The 25,619-nt window shown below is 37.3% G+C and overlaps 1 protein-coding gene across 11 annotated transcripts in view; it reads right to left on the bottom strand.

Annotated features, from left to right (window-relative positions):
- The window catches only part of LOC134820683 (potassium voltage-gated channel subfamily A member 2-like), a 48,278-nt gene extending 22,799 nt beyond the window's left edge, over window positions 1-25,479 (bottom strand). Inside the window, exons 1-3 of one of the 11 annotated variants that reach the window (XM_063831198.1) lie at window positions 21,556-21,791; window positions 4,048-4,148; window positions 3,778-3,840 (exon numbers count right to left, since the gene is read on the bottom strand). In XM_063831198.1, coding sequence (XP_063687268.1) covers window positions 3,778-3,840; window positions 4,048-4,148; window positions 21,556-21,592 — 201 coding nt within the window. In that variant the 5' untranslated portion in view covers window positions 21,593-21,791. Of the gene's footprint in view, window positions 1-3,777; window positions 3,841-4,047; window positions 4,149-4,634; window positions 4,953-9,472; window positions 12,571-13,211; window positions 13,557-14,193; window positions 14,271-14,906; window positions 14,977-21,555; window positions 21,792-23,306; window positions 23,413-25,419 lie in introns of those variants that run through there. The other 10 variants (XM_063831208.1, XM_063831200.1, XM_063831204.1 and 7 more) reach the window with 10 other exon arrangements.
- Between the last annotated feature and the right edge of the window lie 140 nt (window positions 25,480-25,619).

The raw sequence follows: 25,619 nt of genomic DNA, 5'->3' as shown, positions 1-25,619 counted from the left end.
GGGGTGGTAACGAGGGTATAACTATCAGTAGATTTGGTAATTACTTCCAGGTGATCACGGGGGGGGGGGGGGGGGGGGGGGGGGGGGGGGGGGGATGGGGGAATTAAGTTAATAATCCTGATTTGCATCTTCAATTTGCATCTTTGACTAAATCCGCTGCCTCCTTCGCTCGGTTAACACAACTCTAATAAAATATTGCTCAGTCATTACAGCAGAAGCCAGTGCAGCGAGAGGGAACGGGCTGCTTCAGAGAAGACAGAATCGAATTACCAAGCGAGAAATTCCAAGGTAATGCTAAATGTACAAATAGTTGAGATGTAAATTGAACCGAGCTCACAGGTACTGAGGTACTACTTTGCATGACCTGTGTCCAGGGAGGGCAGGCACATGAATAATCAAGTAGCAGGTTACATGTGACAGGCTCCCTCGGAGGGTAATTGGTCATGATTGAAGGTTGATATACCGTGAGTGAGATCTGGGTTGACAAGTGCAGTGACACTGTGATTGATTGTAGGAGTGGGGGTTGTGTGGAAGTGTGTGTGTGTGTGACAGAATATAAACTGTATTGTGGCCATGCATAATTAATTATAGTAATACGATGCAGTAAAACTGTTGTGTGCTGAAACCTGTGAAGGTGACAGGTGTCCTTGGTCGTTTAACTTTTTATTTTCGTAGATTATTTCGAATGGACAGTATTGACTCATCGATTATAATTGAGTTTGTCCGAATAATTGCCGATAAGGTATTTTACGATATTTGCACAAATAATCATAAAATTTAATACATATAAGAAACTCGAATCCCGCATGTTAAGCCAAGAAGTTAGAACAATCATAACAACGAAATAACATAATGAACGGGTTGATCCGTGATAATAGTTGGATCTACTCAATGTTATACTTTGATGAATCTGTTCTTGAAGATTCGAACCATCGTAGCATCGGAATAGGAACACAATATACGCTCACCTGCTACTATTGAGTATTGCAACTACAAATTCCAGACCCGTTTATTTCGAGATTGTAGTTTGTTCAAATAATTGCTCATAAGATATTTTAATATATTTGTACTAATTTAATATAATTAACTTGCTCCACTCTAACATTTAGGAAACATTGTAAAATTTTGAACCAATAAGTCGTCTAAATAACAGTAATTAGTGCTCGCCACTTGATCCTTTTCAAGGCAAAATCCCTAAATTTAAAGAGGTCCTTGGCATTTCTTAAGCTTAATAAATCTTAAATAGAATTAAGGTAGGATATTAACAAGTTAAATAAATTAATTTGATGTCGACTCTTTAAACTCATTAAATAAGACAAATTTAAGGAATGAGACTGGAGAGGTACATTAATCTGATCGTAACAATTTTATTAAATGCAGCATGTCCAAGATTACAACGTGAATGTCCTAATTCTACTGCAAAGCAATGATTTATAGGTTCTCAAGATTTATTGGTTCTCAAGTTTTTCCATTCGGATGCTTTTTCTACCAGGAGTTAGTTTTTTAGAATCAGTCAGATGAACATGAGCAAACTCAGTTTCCGATTAATTTTCAAATTCAAGTTCCACTCAGATAAGATTTGCTTGGTGGAAGGCAGCATGATCTCGAGCTCAAAAGTCTGGCAGCCAAATATTCCACCCTGTTATACATTGGGAGGATGATTCACATACCCAGGATATCGACAAATGATTAAATATCAAAGTTGTCTGTTCCTCTTAGATTTATTAACGACCAAAAAATTCTAAATCGACCAAAAAATCCACGCTCCTACCATGCCCTTTCTTTTCGCCTGTCACGCTCTTATTTTACATCCTACAGTAAATTGTTCTGTTTTGGTCAACTCAAAAGTAAAAACACTTACGATACAGGTGATGAGGTTGGTGCTGACCGTTGTTGCCCGGCTCAGACAAGTCGTGAGAGCAGAACCCTGCATTTTATCAACTGCCTTCCTCCTTTGTTCTTCACAAGAAAAAGTGCAACAGCCAACTCAAGACCAAACGATCAATGCAACAGTAAAAAGAGAGCTGTTGGCTTTATAACCCTGATACTCCTCTAAGTGTTGACAATCAAAGCGTAAGAAAATCCGGCAAAATTAGCTTTATCCTGATCATGACCCTCCTTGGTCTATGATTAGTTCACTGGAGACGAGGTGGAGACCAGTCAGTGGTGGCTTGTTCACCACTAATTTCACTGTAGATCAGGGAGATTGTACCGAGTAACATTGATTTACTGTCTAGAGCCATTCACCTTTACCGACAGCTTCAAATCACAGCTTCTTCTTATGTATCGAGATCTTTCCATTTACCAACCAAATTTTGCACGCACTTATAAATAATTGGTTATATTTTTTTCCAAAATATCATGATAATGAGGGAGTATCCGATAGAAAGGGAAATAAATGTTAATATTTCAAATCAATGGTTCTCTCTATTATCGACTTAACTCATCATTTGTCGCTTGTCCATTTCCTGAAAATTAGTTTGCCAGCTCATAATATTAGCTAGACAGCTCTTCTATGCAGAATCAACTCAGTAGACACTACGAGAGGATAGTCTTCTTGATTTCCTGGTCCTGTATTGAAAGTCGAAGCCTCCAGACAAATGATCAGTCATGATTAACTTTTTATTTTTGGTGTATTATATATTATATATGTTATATCCATATTGTGAAATTAGTTGAGTACACTGTAATCATGATTCTAGTGTTGATTTCACAAAATGAATCTATCTAAGCACTCATTTAAAGCGTGTTAAAGCTTTAAATTAGAATAAACTTACCTTGCAGTCACATTAATCCCAATAGACATTCCACGTGGAATTAATGGCAGAAAAAATCATGACTCTCGTCTAGCAAACAGAAAACCCTTGTCATTGAAACCGCTGTCATGCGAACAGTAGTATTTATCTTCTCTTCGACCCCCGCCCAACATTATTGCAGGTATTACTATAAAATCATATAATATGTATACATAAATATATAAAATCATTCTCATTATGCACACTGGTATAAACTATTAAACCAAAACGAGGAGTAATTTTTCAGGACGGTCTTACCTCCCTCGCAAAACTGATGAGCCTGCATTGGTCCATGACTTGACCTTGTGACTGGGATGCGTTTATTGAGACAACATCAGGCATATTTGAAAGAGATTTCTGGAGCTGTTCTGATGTTGGTTTCAAAAAATGCGAGATCAAGGTGTTGAGCAAGGAACAATTAATGGTGCAATTGAACGGAAATAAGATGGAATTGTTTAAGTGTTTCTTCTGATCGCATTAATATCTATCGATTGTTAATTGAGGTTAAAAGCTTTGAGTGGCAGGAAATTAGGTTTCAGTCCAGCAATATTTGAATGTTTCCCCTGCGTTTTATAATACTGATGTGAAATTGACCAGAGGTTTTCCTCGTGTAATGTTAATAACTTAATGGAACAATCTGGAGGCGGTTTATTCATGTACAGCTTTTACTTAGAGCTTTCGAGATAAGCAAAAAGATGGAACCTTTTAATCCACCATCTTACCATGTCTTAAATTAAAATACACTTTTAGGCATGTGGAGGATGTCATTAGGTTCTGTGTTCAGTCACAAAATGAACTCTAAATTCGGTATCGGTCTAGACTAATCTGAAGTTTACAAGAAATCGATTAACACGTATTGTACAAAATCAAAAATATAAACTCTGAAAGAAATCAGAACACAGACCCTATAGAGCCGTACAAGACAAGTTCCTACAAACATTTAAATTTAGAAATAAAAAAATAAAAAAGGACGCTTACGCACCTCATATTTTTCCTGGAGGAGACCGCTGTGGCTAAATTTTATATTGTCTGCAGTTGCACTACTCTGAACATAATAAGAAACAAATTAACACTCTGGGGTCATTGGAGATTCAGAATATGAACTAAGCAACAAACAAATCCGGCACACAAAAGGAACAAAAAATAAAGACAAGCTATGAAATAATGAAATATAGTGCTGACTTTAAGTTTAACCCGCAAAATTTCAAAAACAAAATTACAACAAAATGATATTAAAAAATAAAAGACTGACCTCGTATTTGTTTTGGAGGAGGGCGCCGTGACTTCCATCGTCGTTCTGTCCGTAGAGGGCTGACGACACCAGTACAGTGCCCTGGGTCCCCATTACCACACCTGAAACAAATCTTCATTGATCACAGTTGTCAGTAAAGTCACAAATTTTACAGATTGCAAAACTAGGGTTTGCAAACTGTCATCAAACTAATATGCAAATTTTTTATTTTAACAGTTATTACTTATTATATTCAATTCCATGGTTTCTTCGTGAAATGTGGAATATCGTGTCGTAGTGATTATTGGCACTTGAAGCATACTTCAAGAATCAATATCCGTGTACTTTGTACAATTTACATAATATTTCTTATTCAAATGTTGGCTCGGATATACGTCCTCTTTCAGATTCCTGTCTGTAAACTTCTTATAGCTAGAAATCAATGAAAATTGAAAATACACGTTAATGAGCATCGTGGGTAATTAATGTTAAAAGTGAAAATGAATTCAATTCTGTGTCATAATGGTTAACAGTCATTAGCTAAATTAATGAGTTATTACTAGCCCCACACCCATTTTAAGTCAGAAATATTATATTCAATACCCTACCTCCAAATATTAGCACAGGAAGAAGCTCACAATATACTGAGGCAATGCGCAAGTTTGTCAGAACTCACGTCTGAGCTTTAGCTCGTATCGATGCCCTATTGTCACGAAACCCCGTTAAACCGAGCCAGCCTTTATCATTTAAATGTTCGCTACTTCAAAGTCGACTAAGTTAAGATTCCAAACAAAGTTAACGGAGTCATCAGCAACTTTTACCACTTAATTAGCAATTATCGGGAGCCCCTTTGTATTTGTAATCAGCCAGTCCCCCGGTACAGTGGGTTCACCTCAATAATCACTAACTATCAGGCTATTGAACGATCTGAGACCCACACCACCACAAATATAGAATGAACAGACAGCAAATCTGGCCTCTGAAAAGTGAAAGACATCTGTGGTCTTATAGTAAGTACCACATCTAAAATTTAATGCATTACTAATCAAGGATGAATAGCTCAAATGAACGTGTCCTTACTGCCCAAGACGTTGCTGCTAATGATTAAATGAATGGACAAAAGGATGTCATGAGTCATTACAATCAGTAGTCAGTACCCATTGAGGAACATTGAGGTAATTCTTATTTCTATAAACATCAGACGTTGTCCTGTCAGAAAAGATGGAATAGTTTAAGTGTTTCTCCTGATCGCATTAATATCTATTGATTGTTAATTGAGGTTAAAAGCTTTCAGTGGCAGGAAATTAGGTTTCAGTCCAGCAATATTTGAATGTTTCTGCTGCGTTTTATACTGATGTGAAATTGACCAGAAGTTTTCCTCGTGTAATACTAATAGCTTAATGGAACAATCTTAATGGAACTCAAACTTAAACAGTACACACAAGTAAAGTGTGCAGCCGAATCCTCTGACCTGGACAGAAAGAAAACAGAAGAGACACAAAGCAAAATCCCAGCCTTTAGGGCACAAATAAGATAAGCAAGCACTTCAAAGGTGATAATCTGAAAGTGTAAATAACAGCCGACCTTTACTGAGGAGATAGCGTCTACGACAGGGCCTCAGCTGGATACTGTCGGACAATTGTCTGTAGAGTTCAGGAGTTCCTCAAGGCAATGTTACCACACCATACCGTATCAATGTTATACTATCATACTATAGAGATGTACATCTGTATCATATCTGCAGCCTGACTAGGAGTAACTGTACTGGAGCAAATTGTTTGGGTATTACCTTATTACCCGTGACTGTAAGGGGTAGACGTGCTTGTAAAGTGTTGCGTGTTAATAGCGTGTTGCAGTCTGCGTGGCAAGGTGTTTATAAGGTCTCATTACGACCATGCAGTGCAGTGTCTGGGTTACTCATAGGGCATTTAAACAGCTATTCTGGCTTCCTTAATGGCGTAAAAACGGCAAGTATATACCTGCAGTTCTGTATATATATACAGAATACCTGGAATTGGCACGCAGTTTTAATTTCATCGCTAATATTCAGGCAATTACGGTAAAAAGAGGGCTCTGAGGCTTGTAGAGTGTAGACATGCAGATGTGACTACATAACCAAGCAATCATGTAATACAGTTGTTGCTACCATATACTCGCCTGGTCCTGTGATAACTATCTTTGGGATTGGGGGTCTTGTTATAACTATCTTTGGGATTGGGGGTCGCATAATGAGTTAAGTATATTATGCTGATCAGTTATCCTAACCTCTGAACAACTAGGGAACTGAAAAATAAAACACCACAAAGGAAGAAAAACGAAACTAGGCGTTTAACAATTGTCTGAAGGACAAATTATTAATAATTAAGTTTAAATTATTAAATTATTAAGTATAAATTATTAATTTAAATTATGAATTATAAATTATTATTAATTATTAAGTTTAAATTATTAAGTACAAATTATTAATTATTAAGTATTTTCATTGTGCAATTCTGATCATCATTCACTTTAATTACTTTCTCATTTGCAAAAATTGAGTGATTTTTCATAATCAAGTATTTTAATTGTGTAATTATAATCATCATACACTTAAATTATCTTTTTATTTGCAAATATGGTAGTGATTCGATAATTATAATCAAATCACAATTGAATTTAAATTACCTTTTCATTTGCAAACATGGAGTGATTTTGTTCAGAACTTATACTTATAGCCGTTTGAAATCCTACACATAGCTTTCACCCTGTATATGTGCGACCCAGCAGAGAATTCTCCGCGACTGCAGAGAATTCTCCGCGATTTTCAATACCAGAAATTATCGGCGCATGGGAGCGCCCTTAGATAGATTCTAAAATTATTTGTTTAAAACGGCTTTGATCACAGTCGCCTCCACATATAGTTTACCACCGGTGTGTATTTTAATTCTGCCGAAGATTTATAAAAGGAAAATCGCGTGTCGTAGGGATAAATAAATCTGTGGGCACAGTAACGGACAATATTTAAATCGAACTGATCTGAATTGAACAATTTGGAGGCTTCTGCACTGTACTCTCCAGCCTTTCACTTGGGTTCGTAATTAATATCATTCCATATTTCACGGAAAAATAAACGCTCTTAATTTTGTGTACGGGTGGTGCTAATCTAAAATTACCTTTTGACTTTTTAAAGGCATTGCCCGCCTTATGAACGAGAAATGCCTTATGGATACCGTTGACATCACCACTTGCTAAAAGATGGTCCGAGTTCCGTCTTGAGCCACTTCCTATACCACTCGCGGTGGTTGACAAGAGAGCCACTTTGTGTTCGCTTCTAACTGCCCTAGTCCCACTTAAAAGTTATGCTATAAGCTGATTTATTCACTGCTTCTAACTGTGACCCTTTAAGACTGACTCTATCTACTTGTCACGAGGATGATCCAAGAGAGTGTGCTGCTTCGCTTCTGAAACGGGCCCAGGGAATCCTCGACACACGATTTCAACAAAAACAGCACTGCACGTCCTGTTGCAACATCAAAAATAGAAAAGTACAATATAGAAACGACAAGAAAAAAGTAAAAATACAACAGCAATAAATAAACCGGAAATGATTAGCAACTATAAACTAAGTTTATAGCACCAGAACTTATCGGCGCATGGGAGCGCCCTTAGATAGATTCTAAAATTATTTGTTTAAAACGGCTTTGATTACAGTCGCCTCCACATATAGTTTACCGCCGGTGTGTATTTTAATTCTGCCGAAGATTTATAAAAGGAAAATCGCGTGTCGTAGGGATAAATAAATCTGTGGGCACAGTAACGGACAATATTTAAATCGAACTGATCTGAATTGAACAATTTGGAGGCTTCTGCACTGTACTCTCCAGCCTTTCACTTGGGTTCGTAATTAATATCATTCCATATTTCACGGAAAAATAAACGCTCTTAATTTTGTGTACGGGTGGTGCTAATCTAAAATTACCTTTTGACTTTTTAAAGGCATTGCCCGCCTTATGAACGAGAAATGCCTTATGGATACCGTTGACATCACCACTTGCTAAAAGATGCTCCGAGTTCCGTCCTGTGCCACTTCCTATACCACTCGCGGTGGCTGAACAGAGAGCCACTTTGTGATCGCTTCTAACTACCCTAGTCCCACTTAAAAGTTATGCTATAAGCTGATTTATTCACTGCTTCTAACTGTGACCCTTTAAGACTGACTCTATCTACTTGTCACGAGGATGATCCAAGAGAGTGTGCTGCTTCGCTTCTGAAACGGGCCCAGGGAATCCTCGACACACGATTTCAACAAAAACAGCACTGCACGTCCTGTTGCAACATCAAAAATAGAAAAGTACAATATAGAAACGACAAGAAAAAAGTAAAAATACAACAGCAATAAATAAACCGGAAATGATTAGCAACTATAAACTAAGTTTATAGCACCAGAACTTATCGGCGCATGGGAGCGCCCTTAGATAGATTCTAAAACTATTTGTTTAAAACGGCTTTGATCACAGTCGCCTCCACATATAGTTTACCACCGGTGTGTATTTTAATTCTGCCGAAGATTTATAAAAGGAAAATCGCGTGTCGTAGGGATAAATAAATCTGTGGGCACAGTAACGGACAATATTATTTAAATCGAACTGATCTGAATTGAACAATTTGTGATTTGGAGGCTTCTGCACTGTACTTTCCAGCCTTTCACTTGGGTTCGTAATTAATATCATTTCATATTTCACGGAAAAATAAACGCTCCTAATTTTGTGTACGGGTGGTGCTAATCTAAAATTACCTTTTGACTTTTTAAAGGCATTGCCCGCCTTATGAACGAGAAATGCCTTATGGATACCGTTGACATCACCACTTGCTAAAAGATGGTCCGAGTTCCGTCTTGAGCCACTTCCTATACCACTCGCGGTGGTTGACAAGAGAGCCACTTTGTGTTCGCTTCTAACTGCCCTAGTCCCACTTAAAAGTTATGCTATAAGCTGATTTTTTCACTGCTTCTAACTGTGACCCTTTAAGACTGACTCTATCTACTTGTCACGAGGATGATCCAAGAGAGTGTGCTGCTTCAATTCTGAAACGGGCCCAGGGAATCCTCGACACACGATTTCAACAAAAACAGCACTGCACGTCCTGTTGCAACATCAAAAATAGAAAAGTACAATATAGAAACGACAAGAAAAAAGTAAAAATACAACAGCAATAAATAAACCGGAAATGATTAGCAACTATAAACTAAGTTAGTGTGTGTCATTAGTACCATACCCTAAACATAATATCTCCAATTATCGGAGTCATTATGTATGTTATACTTATCAAATATCGACACACCCAGTTTCTGATGATATTATTATTAGTATTACGATTAAGCTGTATAATAATAACTTATAGTATATAATAACTTGTAGCAAATTTGAATATCTTATACTTCATTCATTAGGTTATCATGTCCACTTACTATAAGAAGTTTATGTGCGGTCGGGCAACTGCTTTTGATCTTTGACAGAAAACATGCATCGGGTATGAGAGACCAGTATATGAAACGTATTTCAGTCAACCAGCTGCGAATAGTGTCTTCTCAGTCGTGGAGCAGCAACGAAGCAAGGGGCAGGGAAGACCAATATAGCAACAATTATCAAGGAATACAATAGGTCAGAGAAATGGTATCACTTGAGCACTACTGAAATTAATAATACGCAACACAATAACAACTGCCTCCGACAATCTAGCTTCAAGTGGGCTGATGAAGGCAAGCATAATATTGCCTCAGGCATATTATGTTTCCTTATAGATTAATTTCGGGTTATGAAGCATTAGTCATTAGTTACACGACAATCGACATTGGAAATCACAATGAACCCTGGATGCCAATCCTAGCTATAAGGTTAATCATGTTTACTGTTTAACAGTCGACCTCAATTTTGATTACGATATTTTTTATAAAGGGTTATTATATGTATACTGATGACTTAAACATTGGAGCCTAAAATCCTTCTGTAATTGAAATTGAAAAGTGAGGCAGGTCAGAATCATTTGGAAGTTAAGATCAAGTTCTTTTAAAATTTAAGAAATTGTTGGCTTCTAAATTTTAAGGCTATACGATCCCTATTGTATTTAATGGCTACGTTTTTAAATCAAGGTAAGGCTAGGGTTTCTGAATTGAAGGCCAAGTAACTTTAAATTTTTAAAGCTAGGTAACTGATATGCTTCCTCACTCCTCATATACAATCGAGTGTGAGCCATCTCAAATACAATCGAGTGTGAGCCATCTCAAATACAATCGAGTGTGAGCCATCTCAAATACTCCGCTTTCAATTATCGGAGAGCAATTTCCACGTTGTCAAACTAATATAACTGAATTCCAAAAAGAAATATCAAGTATTCCTTAACACAAACCTAAGTGTAGGCTAATCGAGTAATCGTTTCTCAACTTATGCAAACCTAATAAATGTGAGTAATTTTGTAACTTGTGAGTATATTTTATTTTATTGACGTGACGTAACGCTGAGTTGTATAGGTAATTCGTGTATTTGGACGTCACCCAAGTGATGTTTTCCGTCTCACGTTTGCTGCAGCGGCCCGCACAACTGCAGTAAACGAGGTATATTGATCAACCCAGAAATGTTACCTAAGTAAAGGTACGGTAATAATAAACTGTTATAATCTATACAGCTCATATTGATAAGCCTTGCCTTGTAGTACCTATTGTGTGTACACGAGGATCACCATTGTCTAGTGTATCTATAACCCGGCCTGGCCAGGGATCCTGTGACCTACACACTTCACTTTGTGGCCTTACGTAAATTGTCACGATTAGGACAATTGTCACAATTCACAATTGTCACAATTCACGTACAATTGTCTATCGGTAGTCTATAATAGTTGTTTGAATTTTAATAGGACTAAGCCATCCGCGTTCGCGGATACTGTTTATCAATGTGTTTATGTCCGTTAAAGGTGACCAGTTTTTATTGTACATAATGTGATGTTTTGTCAATAATAAGACTTCGATAACGGCTCACAGATAGTTCATTGTTCATATGTTGCTTGACCTCAGTTCGAATACCTTCAAACGAAGACGATCGCGAAGTACAGAGAGAATAAGCGCATCTACACGTATAATATGACCAGATTGTGATAAAAAATAATAACCAATCTTTGCTGTTTTTAAATTTTTGATATTAAAGAGAATGTTGATATGTATTTAGTTTTTGTGAGCGTTGGTGATGCTGAAAACTGTAAGGATAAACTTAAAACCAACCAACCAACCTGTTATTTGGTTGCTCATCACGCAAACAGGCCAAACGAAAAGAAAACCAGCTCAGATTCCAAAAAGAATGACCACTGCAAGGATCACTAGATGGGATCAAGACCAAAGTGACCACTGATTGGATTACAGATGTGAAGGAAGACAGATTACACTTCTCAGATGAGATCACAACTTCCTTTAAAGAGCCAGCATAGATCTCAGATCAAAATGAAGATTGGATAGGATGAACTGACCATGTCAGAGAAAAATGAGAAATACTGCTCAGAATAAATTAGGAGGATTCCAGATCAACTGGACAATAGCCTGTTCAAAAGTGAATATGTCCGGAATCGCGCTGAACAGCCAACACTTGATATGTTGATGGAGCCGCTGAAGTGACTTTGTTTGCCATTACCAGGGCACTTCCCCGACCAGTCTGGACGAGTAACCTGGGAATTATCAGTTGGTAAACAGAGGAGGATCAGGCATTGTGGCTCCTCAATCCAGTCCTGCTTCACCCCAAAAGTGTCACCAGCATTCCAAGCACACAGTTACCAGTTTTCTTTCTCCAAGTCACTCGAAATCATTGTGCCAGTCAGTGGGAGCATTTATTCCAGTAATTTCACCGGCTGATAATAAGCTAATATTATGCCGATTGGGCAGATTCTTCCCGGTATAACTAATGCATAACTACTCACTACCTACTCAAGGAGGTGGAGTTGGTGGTTGCCCTTAGTCATGACGCGGATACGCAAATTCCCCCGAATATTTTTGTGCCAGGATCGACCATTGGTAAAGACAATAGATTTGAAGATATTAGCCATGAGCTTGCTGGCCAAATCGACAGCATCCTATACTCAAATGGGACCAAAAGGAGTCAGTTCAAATTTCCATTGGTGGTCATCTTAATAAGGTTAGTAAATTATGCTTCGGATCAACTCAATTTCCTATCAATATAATTGCCGATCAAGTAAAAGTGTGATGGTACGTGGTACATCAGTGAACAATCATGATCATGAGCGTATCCAGTGAAATTCAGGGAACTCCATCTTTAAAGTCTTATAAATGGACCTGATGTGTATCCTTTGATCAGTGGGGTGACATCATTCACCCCCTTCACTGTTTCCCCGGAATTGTTTGATTATTGCCATGACCGGGAAATCTATCGACGTTATAATTCTCCAAAAAGGAATCAAAAGTGCCTGTTTTGCAATTGAGACGACTAATTCAAGAATTTCAAGAATTTCATTTTCTGTTTTTCTATTTTCGTCATTAAAAAAACCAAGAACAGTTGGCTGGATCGAACTAACTTGAAGAAGATTGACTATCTGAACATGGTGAGTGACGTGGTACGATTTCGTTGTCACCTTCAATCTTTAGCTGATCACAGGTAGATTTATGTGTGCTCTGCAGGTTGAGATATCTAGTGAAATATATGAACATGCCGCTTACACAAAAATGAAACGATCAACCGAACGCGAATGGGGTAGAACAAATAAAACGAATGGGGAAAACTGGAAAAGAACTGTACGAGAACTGGAAAAGAATCAAATGGTGTAAAAAACACAACCAAATAATATTGGTCCTAACTCCAAACTCTCAGTAACAGTCCGGAAAAGGGCTGGCTCGATGTACACCGAATTATGTAGCTGTAATTATAAAATATACCCGGGATCGCCACTTCACTAATCAAGAGTTAGCCATTGAGCAACATTGTAATTGATTCTCTTGGAAGGAGCATCAGCAACGGTCGTGGAAATAAATTATAGATTTCTTTCCTCCATTGGCTTATATTTAGAAACAATGAAATAAGTTATAAAGTAAGAGTATTTTTAGGTTTAACTTTATTTATCGGCATAGAATTAGATAGATAGGATAGTTCACGTATAATTATCATCAGTTATTATTTAGTAAGTAACAATGGTATACTGATAATTTCGATATTAACCTGATATGGCGAGTGTTCCTGGTTCCTGTTTGCTCTGGATTCACTTGAGAACTGGAAAATAAATCAAAACAGCTTAGTTATGAGATGGAAGGGACGAAAACGATATCACCAGAAAATTGTATTCTTTGTAAAGAGCTCTCCCACACGTGTGTAACTTCTGGGACAATGCCTTTTTTTCTGGTTTCTGGGCAGACTAATCCTGAAATCCGGAATCTTTGTCCAAATATATTCTGCTACCTTAGCCAAAGTGAGTCATCTTAAGATATAAAAGTTGTTGAGATAAAGTTGAAATAACTAAGCAAAGTAATACTGACTGAATGTACTTATCCTAATCCTACAAAGAGCAAAGTGAGAGTACGCAAACGGTAAGGAGGCAATTCCGGCGACCTCTTTTCCCAGATCACTGTGAAGCGATCATGCAGTTCATCACCATAACAATCTCTTCAGAAACGACAGTACATTACCATGACAATACAATCTATAATAGCGCTGATGGGGCCCCTTTGTGCGGCCTAAACGAGTGTAGTCTGTGCTCCAGATCTCGATATAATACTATGTACATATGGTGGGGAGCGGTCTGTCTCGGGACTCATTTGTTCCAAACAGACGGCAATGATCCACGTCTTTAGGAGGCTGGTTGTCTGGCTGATAATTGCTGCTATGGATAACTTCATACTTTCACACAACTCCGCACTGCAGTATTACAAATACATAGCAAATTGCAAGGTGCACTGTCTCTGTAAAAATATATAAAAGTTGAGACAGTATTGCCAGTATCATAGCAGTTGATTAATGACAACTTGAGATAAATAATCACACTTTAGTGATTGATAAGAGTGTTCTAACGGCTTCTTGTAAGCCTGCCTCTTACAGGTCTCTTCAAAACAATCTTTGTATTGTTAGCGACAATGTTTTACTTCATTACATATAATTATATTTCAAACATAATTTAATTTTAAAGGAACAGTTTTCCGGCGCTCACCTTGATTTTCAATCCACAATTAGAAGTTAGAACGATGCCTTGATCCGTGCCTAGGTTAAATTTTCATCCAAAAGCACTTCGACAAACAACAATGAACACTAAACAACGATATGAAACGCGATAATTACTAGTTTTAGCGATGATTAGATACTAATTAGCTGATGTTCTCAGGAAAACGACGTGAGTAAAGAAAGGACGAAAAATGCCCGATTTTAATCCCAAGCCAAAATGTCGATAATTATTGTGGAAGCGAGTCGATAGTTTGATTTCCTGCTTCAATTTCTAAGTAAATACAAAATTATGAGTAAAATTGTGTGGAAAAATATGTCCTATTCTATTAAGTGATGGACACTGTAATTCACTTTTGCCCATCTTATTAATGTTTAAGTTAAAGCGAGACAATGAATAGCAGAATTACGGAAATGTGATGATATATGTCAACAATTTCGTTGCATAATACATCATAAGATCATTGCACATCACACATATCAATAGCACATGGGAAAATTCGTGCGTGATTAGAATTTAGAATAATTCAAAACTGCAATTGAAGCTCGGACTGGGTATTACTCTACGATCGCTGTAAGACTGCGAATGTAAAAACGAATAATTTCTTGCAAAAACAAGTTATAAACTCATTAAACTAAAAGAATTTTAAATTCTGGATTCTTAGTAATGTAATCCCACTGTCATGCAAGATTAACTTTGCTAACCTCTAGCGCTGCCGTGGGCCCCCGTTGCTGCTGTTCCTGTAACCTTCACTGTTGCTGGTGTTCCTGTAACCCTCACTTTTGCTCTTTTACTGATTTCCCGCATTAAAAACTACAAAACTCGAGAGAAGACGATCTCAGTAAAATCGGGGAACAAAGAACTGTAATAGCCCAAGATCGCCCTGGTTTATAAGATCTAGCTGGATCAACTAGCAAAAAAGCTAAACGGCGTTTAACTTTACCTGGTCCAGAAATCCAGAAGATGAGAAGCCGACATTATCTTTTACAATAATTATGCTATTTTTTGTGAGTTTTTACCGATCCACATTCCCTACTAAGTAGCCCTATTTTCGGATTTTCGTTAATCTAGTTTCCACGCGATCTAAAATGTTACTTCTGGAACCAAGATGATTGGGAAAATTATTACATTTATCTATGAAGAGGTGTGTTACAGACAATCGTGCCAATTGATTCTCGTGATTCAGAAGGATTACAAGAATGTTCCATGATTAATTTGATTATATACCATGATAAAACTGGGATCTATAGTACTGTTCCTAGCTGTAGTAACTGTGCAGTGATTAAATCGAGACATTATTCAATTTCCACGCACTTTACCATGTCTAAAACTCGACTGCTCTACCGCACAAACGATGAATATTGTCAACTTGACTTATTCCTATCTTCCCATAATTTTGCCCAACCGGCAACACTTTTCTAAAAGTTTAGTGCGCGCACAAAATTAGTATTTTCGTGACTTTTAGGAGTAGGACTTGCAGGTTTTAGGTTTAAACTTTAATATTTGATAACAAACCAGTATTTTCTGAGAACCATGAAATATGATGGGCATCCATGGACCCCATACATAAATTATGGAATTGTGGCAGTAATCTGACCAAAATTCAACATTGCAACTACGACTTAATTCTAACCGCCCGTATTATTTGCCATCGATGGATGAAATACAGTTTGCTTTACAGTTACAGTTTCACAATCTATTTCGGAAATTCAACGATGACGAACGTACTATAAGACTAAGAGCTTGGATGTCAATAAATATTATGTCCCATATAGTTTAAGGTAGAGAAGGATGGCTGAGATTGCGTTAAGAGCTTACTTTCACAATTGTGACACGTGGTAAGAATGCTCAAGAATTTATAAAACTTACTTTCGGTTCTGAAACCTCCCGATTTAGGAGACCCGTTGTATTGTTCCTGGCAGGTTTCAGAGGACAAATCTGTGTAAATGAACATGACCACTGAAAACATTATCATAAGTTGGTCGAAGAGGCGTGATGCTCCATTTCTGATAGGGATTCAATAAAAAGTTTTCCCATAAAATTGCGTTACCATTTTAGGAGGAGAAATTTATTTTCAAGCATCAAAAGACTTTTTGACTTCTGAGATCATTGTATAATCGAAGCAAAAACGTGTCATGATTCTTACCGAAGAAATCTGATGAGAATATTCTGGAAAGCTGGGATTGTGCAGTAATCCTGAATTACATGCTCAAAAGAAATTCTTAATGATGAAAATGGGTTTGAACCTGGGGGTGGAAACGCCATCTGCTAGCCTATTTGTCTAGAAGCTCGATTAGGCGTCATTAAACGAAATCGTTTAAATACCGTTGCAGCTAATCACAGTGAAAGTGGAAGAAGTCGGGAAATCTTTGGAAAATGAGGATCAATGTAATTGTCTTAAATTATCACTACAGGTCGGTTGAATATGTGCAATGTGCATCAGCTGGTTTAAAACCGGAGGAAGTTCCACATATATCTACAGAGTGCACGTGCAATATTTGCACGTGATAGCACGGGTCTAGTGTGACCATAGGACTGCAGGTTTCCAACTGCATTCTCGACTTCAGGGTGTACAATCTTGGATAAGCGGAGCTGGAATGATTGATGGGCGGGGTAGCGGCAGAGGCAGAGGTGGAGGCTGGATGCACTACACTCAGTATTGACTTATAAAAACATCACTGTCAAAATGCGACAAAACATCTCCCCACCAGTATCCTGTAATCTTCTATTTTTTTCTTTTTGGCAAGATACAAAAACCCTGGTCTTGGAAACCATTCATGTTAAAGTGCCATTCGCAAACACTTAAAAACAAATATTGACGTAGAAACATCCGAATTCAGACCAGAACTCTGTCATTGTTCATGACAAGACTAACCCTCAACCATGAATTTATGAGATTCTCTTTCATGTTTTGAAGTAGACTTAAAATTTTCCATTATTTAGTATTCTCACCTCTTGGCAATACAATCTTCAAGCTGTAATGAAACAGGAACTTGCAATTTTACTAGAACTGAATATGTAAGGTTGGGTAGAGGTGCGGAATTTCAGATGGTTTACTGCATCGTACAAGTTTAAAGTGGGGTAGCGTGCATTTTCCAGCTCCAGATAATAAAAGAAAACCGGGTAACAACAACATTTCCCAAAAAAGAAAAGAAGAATCCCATACTGCCACGGTGAAATTGAAAGTCATCGTCAACAAAAATTTAATTACAAACCACTTCAGGTATACGTTGACTCGTCACATTTAAATTTCACAAATAAGAAGGCTATAATATTGTGTTATTGTATTTGTCGTTGAACACATGACAGTATAACACGTGATATTATACACGTGATATAACACACGTGACAGTATATATTTGTGAGAAATCAAAAATTGATAGGGACTTGAAATTTGGTATGCATAAATTCGACATATATTGACACAGTGTGATGAAGAGTCTTTAGCAACTGCTCCTTCATAATATTTTGTATCATTTCTCAAAAAATCACACTTTCTGTGGTACACCCTGTATATATACAGGGTATAGAATGATGACATGGTGCTAATGTATATGTACATAAGCACCATGTCATATATTCATAGCTTCATCACTTTAGTTTATTCAATCTATAAGCAGCTGCAATTTTTACGGAAAATTCTTCTTTATCTCTTTATTTTCGCATGAATAGACGTGTTCCTCAATATAAGTTACGTTACAGAACCATCTTGTTCACGGTTAAATCAAATCCTTGATCGTTTCTTTGGGGAGAGATCTGATTATCTGAGCACCAAGATAATGAGACCACCAAGATAATGAGACCATTACCTTGTTACCATGGTAATTATCCAATTACCGCTGTGTCATATTGAGTTTAGACTTGAGCACCAGCTTTCAGGAAAATCCTATATTAATTGATCCTTTGTCCCCACTCCTGTTTTTATTAATTAAAAGTGTCGACTAGTATTATATTTATAAATTACCAAACAAGCCATAAAATTCCCCTACATGCAACTTCATAAAGTCACCTGAATTGTTGATGTTGCGTTGATTGCTGTTCGATTTCGAACTGGGCACGGGCATAATCCTCAACATGGCGATTGACAAAGAGCAGCTAAACGAAGAGAAGAAAATAAAACGTGATCACGGTTTAATATGTGTTACTGACAAAATATAGCGACGGACTGAACACGAAATCGCACTTTCCCATCTCCCTAACTTTCTCTCTCTCTCCCTCTCTCTCTCTCTCTCTCTCTCTCTCTCTCTCTCTCTCTCTCTCTCTATATATATATATATATATATATATATATATATATATATATATATTTTATTGTGTAGAAGTCCAGCCATGAAATATATATATATATATATATATAATATATATATATATATATATCTATCTCTCTCTCTCTCTCTCTCCCTCTTTTTCTCTCTCTCTCTCTCTCTCTCTCTCTCTCACAATCTCTCACAATCTCCTACAATTGGCAGATGCATGTCTATTACCTTATTACCTAATTTCGCAATAATTATAACACTCATGTCCAATAACGTTTCTTATAATGACCCGAACAAAGGTGGTTCTAACCATGAAATTCCCCGGTTGTAACTCACAATGTCTCCAACAACACGAAAGAGACAATCCTACTCTTACAAACCTCTGAGACTGGTAAAAATGAACAAGGAAACAGCTCTCTAGCTGTGTAAGTAGAGGAGATACCCGAACTTGCAAGCAAACCGGTAGATCCCATTCTTATACTGTCTAAAGAGGCGGACACCAAATACCAGGCCTGTCTGGAACGTCTGTTTAAATTTTCAATCTCACTGTTATTTGGAAACAACGGTAGACAAATTATTGTTAAACCGGGCCGGTGGAGGCATGGTCAATGTACTCGATTTATGGATTTTAAATGTGATACAAGTGGCGTGAATTATTCTCGTAGGGCATCTCAAAGGTTTCTCAAAGAATTTTTGTTGGTGAAATATTTTCCGGAATTGAACGATTCGGTCGTGGAGATCAGGTAGACAAATTGAACAGTCAATGCCATCTCACGTTTTGTTTACTAGGTAAATAAGATAACTCATTCTGTCACATACTGTCCAGCTAACGAGCTGGTCTTCAAAAACTTTTAGTCATTACAATCGAACATTTGTCTTATAAGCATTGGTGAGGTGGTCCGATCTGACATGGTTCTGTTGACATGCATGACAGCTTACTCAAGATTAACTGCGGTACTTATGTCGTTTATGTAGTTTTTATGGGCTAATCCCTGTTTTCGCTCAAGATAATAGTCTCACTCCGCCTCATCCAAATGTTTCTGCATAATCGTGAATACGTACGTAATATTAGGGGTCGTTCACATATTACGTAATCAATATTTTAGCAATTTTTACCCCTCCGTAATCGACCGTAATCCAGACCCAACCCCCCCCCCCCTCCCCTCCTAACAGCAATATTACCTAATTATGGCCTTGAATTAAAATATTGTCAAATTGTTATTATTCTAGAGGGTAAAAAAGTAAAAAAGTAAATTTTTATTACGTAATCAACGACCAAACCCCCCCCCCCCCCCCCCCCCCCCGTAATCAACCGTAAGCATTTGGAAACCCCCCAGCCCCCCTCAGCTGATTACGTAATACATGTACTGGTACATATATAACTATCCTTCACTGGTTATGCATGCCTTACGCCTGCATTAGTAAGGGGTCGTTCACATATTACTATTAGGTTAGCTAGGTTTTATTTATTTTAGACCCTCCTCCCCTTTCTCATTTCTGTAAGCCATACACAGCTCTTGTGTAGAAATTACGATAGCTTATGCTTTTTCAAACCCCTTTCCCTAAGCTCGCTTACGTAACATCTGAACGTGATCTTCTGAGGATCTTAAATTCCATTGTGAGTATCACATTTTGTGGAATTAGAATCCTTGCCAGTCAGGGTTTAAGAGAAATTCTAAAAGATTCCTTAAAGCTGGAGATTCTTTTTTATATCTTTCTCTGTCCTCCTCCAGTATCAAAAGAAATTGTCCTTTTGATCGAACCAAAATAAGTTAAAATAAAAAAGCTCTTTTAAAGCTTCTTTTTAAAAGGATTCCATGGATTTTGCAACGAAATATCCGATTTTTGCAGGTTGAGCAGTGAGCATCCATCGTTAAGCAGTTAATTTAAACAGGGAGAAGCGGTCGCACTAAACGGAAACGATACATCGATACTTCGACTTCCAGTAAATGATTGCTGATTTCCGTTGGGCTGCAATTTTCTGGATTTCTGGCAATTTAAGCTTTCAAAGTTAAACATGGTATTTGGGATTTTGATGTTAGCGCAAATAGTAAACATTTTTGAAAAGCCTTCTAAGTGCATCATTGTATGCTTCAAATCTTTTCATACATGGGTGAGAGCGATTTCAGTGTGAATCTCTGCCGTGGGAGAAATCTCTCGCCTGTGAAACACGAATCGCTTTATCAAAGAAGCATTTAATTAAACCTATCATGAGCCTCCAAATTGGCCAATACTAACTGGAACCAAAGTGATGAGCGATAAAATGAAGTCTGTTCGAGAACAATTAGCAGCCGGCCTGAAAACTGGAAAAGAGAAAAGCAAGCGAAGTTCGATTTGCTGTAATCTGAAAAGCAATTGCAAAAAAAGACGCCACTAGGACTGTTTGACTCTGGCCGTCCAGGAATTAATCGATTATTCCAATATTTATGCATCTCTCTTTGTAAAAAAAGGGTTTACCGTGTTTACCGTGTGTTCAAAAATCAATTACGCTGTATTTTCAGTTTTTTTTCGGTGCAGCTGCCAAAACCCATATCCACTTCTTCAGCTCAAAAAAGAAAACGATTGGCATAAAAGTTTAATTACCTTACGAGACAAAAGGTACGAGAGTCGGTGGTTTTTTTCGAAGAAAACACCATATTTTCGGACTACCCGAATTTAGGCCACCATCATTTTTCCCCCAAATTATTTTTCACGTATTTTCTTTAATTACGACTTTGTCGATTTACTATCAATATATTAAGTTATCAATATGATATGATTCATCTAACAAATGAACACTAGTATTGCGCCTGGGACTACACTGGAGAGAGAAACGTCCCTGGACCAGAAAATCAAGAAGATCAAGAAGAAATTGGCTTGTAATTTTTCATATTTTATTTTATTGATTTTCTCAAATAGTGGGTCTTATTTTTGTGAATGAAAAAATCCCCAAATACCATGATTTAATTTGGGGTACGAAATGAGTTGGTTTTCGGCGAAAAATCCCATATTTTCGTTCCCAAATCATTCAGGTTACCGGAATTTCGTCGAGTATAAATATGTCAGGTAAGGTACGATGTATCAGTTAATAGATACTTATAATCGGTGAACTACTTACTATCGTGTTGGTCGGAATTTGAGACCATCCCCCACATAAATCAGCTGTTTTAGGCTCTGGAGCTAAGGTCCCACGGTAGAGCTGTCCTCAAAAACTTACAAAGCTATTTCCAAAAAAGGGTGATGTTTGCAAATCACCCGCCATACTAAACTTAAATCTGAAAAGTCATTTAGTTTATACTTTTCACCAAAAACGTCCTTTTGAACTGTAAAATGGTGCAATGTAAACGGTCAGATATCGATCTAGAGTAAGGCTTGGCTTTCTCGGGCCCAGCCCGGCCACGTGTATTTAATTAGGCATGTGGCCCTCCGCAGAGTGGCCCTCCACAGAGTTCAAGTTGATAATTAGATAATTATAGGTAATAGTGATAAACTATATCATTTCCCGTTTTACTTGATGTAATCAATTAAATAGTACATACAATACACCAGGGTAAGTATAAAGACTTCCTTTACATGTAAAGTTGGCTGGTGTATGTGTTTTTTCATTATTTCCTTGGCTTTAAATTTGAGATTTGAATGTTCTGAAGCTTTCTGGTATGGACAGCTTATTAGAGTCATCGTTTTTACTAATCTTCACCTCTATCTGCATTAGAGGATGGAGTTCTAGAATCAAGATACATTTTCTAGCATTAACTTCAGCTGTCTTAATCCCTAATTGAGTTATGATAGATAACAGTAGGTAAGCATGATATTCCGAATAATCATGTCATGTCATGTCATGTCATGTCATGTCATGTCATGTCATGTCATGTCATGTCATGTCATGTCATGTCATGTCATGTCATGTCATCGTTATATTCGTCAAGAACCGAGGGTACCATTTCGGCGAACCATTATATTAACACTAACACTGCTTAGATTACTATAAATACCATCGATTTCAACGATGATGGAACTAATGATGTTTGCATGTTTTACAGGTTGGCCTCAATGAATTTTCTAAAATGGATCCTTCGATAACATGGCTCAGAATTCAGATATACATCATAGTGTATACTCAGAGTTTCAATAATTAATGGAGACTAAGGTACTTGAACTTCTACGGTTACTTGAACTTCTACGGTTACATACGATTACTTACGGTTACTTACGATTACTTACGGTTACTTACGATTACTTACGGTTACTTACGATTACTTACGGTTACTTACGATTACTTACGGTTACTTACGTTTTCCAGAGCTGGTCAAATCCCACACGTCAGTTTTCCTGATACTGTTTGAGTACAAGCCATTCCCGAATGTTCAAGGAACATTAAATTAAACAACCAAACGTCATAAAAACCATCCAATTCAACATCAAGATTAATGCAATACACGAAATGTACGTCATAAATAGTTTATAGTTAAGTGAAAATAGGCCTAAGTAACTACGACGCTGAAGTTTTAATGGCATGATTAAAATAAAAGATTGGTCAGTCTTAATTGGAAGAATGAACTCTGATGTAATGGTATTCAGAGGTCAAAATTCAGGTCGCCGGTCGGCACATACTAGGATGTCGAACTTGTATTCCTTCATAGCTCGTCTAGTTAGGGGGTAATAATTGTACATTGGGCTACTAAAGTTCAATGTTAGAGCGGGATAAAAATAATTTGTATTGTACGAGAAGCTGTTCGTTACTTACTTTCCTTAATTCACCGTGGCGGAAGTCACCCGTAAGATCGCAGCTTATACACAATGTTGTACACCACAATTTCACGAATCACTTACCTCTATTTTGTATGACCATTACGATTTTAATTTACTCACCTCCATTCTTAGGCTTTGTAGGCTCGCTGAGAGGTTTTTCCTTGCCAACCATCGAGACAAAATATCCGGAAAACGCCATGAACGTACGATATCTTGCTAAAAATCTACTGAAGACTAGAGGTCACGATACGATTATTAAATTAGCGAATTGAGTGGACCTAAATAACAATAATGGTTACCACGAGTTATTATTGACTGTAAACGATAAAATATTTCGAATCTTGTATGTATTCGAAAATATCATCAACGCAGCTTATCTTTCAGCAAACAAAAAACATGTAATCAAGGGTTGCTATGAGTTATTGCTTCATGTACAACCTCTCACTAGAGAATGAACATTATTGTAAAGGGTCGTTAGTACGGTTCGGAGTCGCACGGTTTGGAGTTGCAAGACAACTTCAAAAATACCATCCCACGACCCAATTTTGGGAGTTAGAATAACAGGTTCTTCTGCGATAGTGTAAACGCGATAGTTAGCGCCATTCAGCGACAACTATAACGCTGAATGGCGACAACTAGCGCTATCCAGCGCTAGTTGTCGCTGGATGGTGCTAGATATCGCGTTTACACTATCGCAAAAGAACCGAATAACATTTATATTTATACTTATAGCACGTACTAAGAAGGACAATCCTAATGTCTCTGATTCATATTCACAATAATAATAATATTGCTTTTAGCATTTGAACTAATTACAACATCAGGAAAATACCTAATAGTAAAAGTTTTACTATTAGGTATTTTCCTGATGTTGTAATTAGTTCAAATAAAGTGCAAATTTCCACGCTTGTTACCAAAAAAATAATTTTATAAATGAGTCCAGGCAATAAAATTTGGCATGCAATTTTGAAACAAAAGCCCTGTTGGATTGGGTGAAAATACAGTACTTGACGTGCATTTCGGGAATTTTAGTAACAGAGTATACCGTTCTTGTCGTCATGCCGTATCATCACAAACTAGCTGTACTTCGCGAAAGCGATGCAAAATGCAATTTGAATTAACATTAGCGCTAATGCAAGTACTCACTTTATTCGAAGCTTATAAGTGTAAGTGAAAGATTCTAGGCAGAAAAGTGAAATTTGAACGAAAGAGATCTTGTCACTTTGTCAATTGGGGCATAGATTTTTGCCCTAGCTTTTGTGGTTAGAATTTAATTACAGTTACAAACAACGGAAGCAACCGAAATTAGTGGAGAACAATTGTTTCACGATAATGATATAACAATACCAGTCATCGGTGCCAAATAATCATCAGTCCAAGAATGATCTTATTTCTTTGATAATGATATTAATTCTGGCTCTCCACCGCCGCTAAAACCTAAAATAGACCTATCTATATCAATCTAAAATAGACCTATCTATATCGGTTAATAACAGCAGCAGTCACTATCTGTAAACACGAGATATGTCACAACGATACTGCTAAGTCAGTTATACCTAGTCTGAGTCAATGATACGATTTAATGACATGAGATTTTAACTTTAAATCGCCATTGGTGCCGCAATGGAATCATCAAATCACCAATAATTCAATGGCAATCAGCTCGTCTATCGATCATGAGTCAGCCAAACGCCATAGTTTATTAGTAGAGTGGTGTCAATAGCGCTAACAGCCATGGCATGGTTGCAGCACCATAACCGAATGGAGGGTAACAGTATAGTCTATAGAGAGTGATCCACCTCGATTGTGAAGACTTGAATATACGATTATATCATTATCATACCATCTCAGTTCTCATGAAAAGAACCTCGTTTGCTGTAACATCCGGTAGCCATCCCTGGCCCAAAGGTTGCTACCCCTGTTAGAACAAAGGGACGAAAAGGAAGAGATTAACAAATGCAATGTCTTTTGGAGATCAGGATTATAATGTAATGTCGAGGTGTAATATATCGTGATGCAGTTCCTGTTCAGACGAGGGTCGTTCAAGGCGAATGTTAAAATCCCGGCAAGATTCCAAAAATATATATTTTGGAAAGCATTGACCGGTCGATTAGGATTCCGGGTGACAACTTATCATTTTGCGCTTAATGTAATTGTAATCAATGTTGTACTTATAGTTATTTAGTGGACATTAATTAAATTGAATAAACGCAAATTTAAACTTGAAACGCACCTTAGTTTTTGGTAGTTTTAGCAGATTTTATCGGATACAAATACAATTCACAAATAAACAACACGCTTACAATTACATTTTACAAGAAAAAGCTCAAACTATGATATCATAAATTAAAAGCTTGCCCTCCAATCTCCTTAACTCTATTACTATCATACGATAGCCTTGAGAACAGTGATACAGATGTAATTTTATTATTT

The sequence above is a fragment of the Bolinopsis microptera genome, chromosome 9, assembly GCF_026151205.1.
Source record: "Bolinopsis microptera isolate Bmic1 chromosome 9, MBARI_Bmic_1.0, whole genome shotgun sequence".
NCBI classification, from domain to species: Eukaryota; Metazoa; Ctenophora; class Tentaculata; order Lobata; family Bolinopsidae; genus Bolinopsis; species Bolinopsis microptera.
This window is presented reverse-complemented; position numbering and strand designations above follow the sequence as displayed.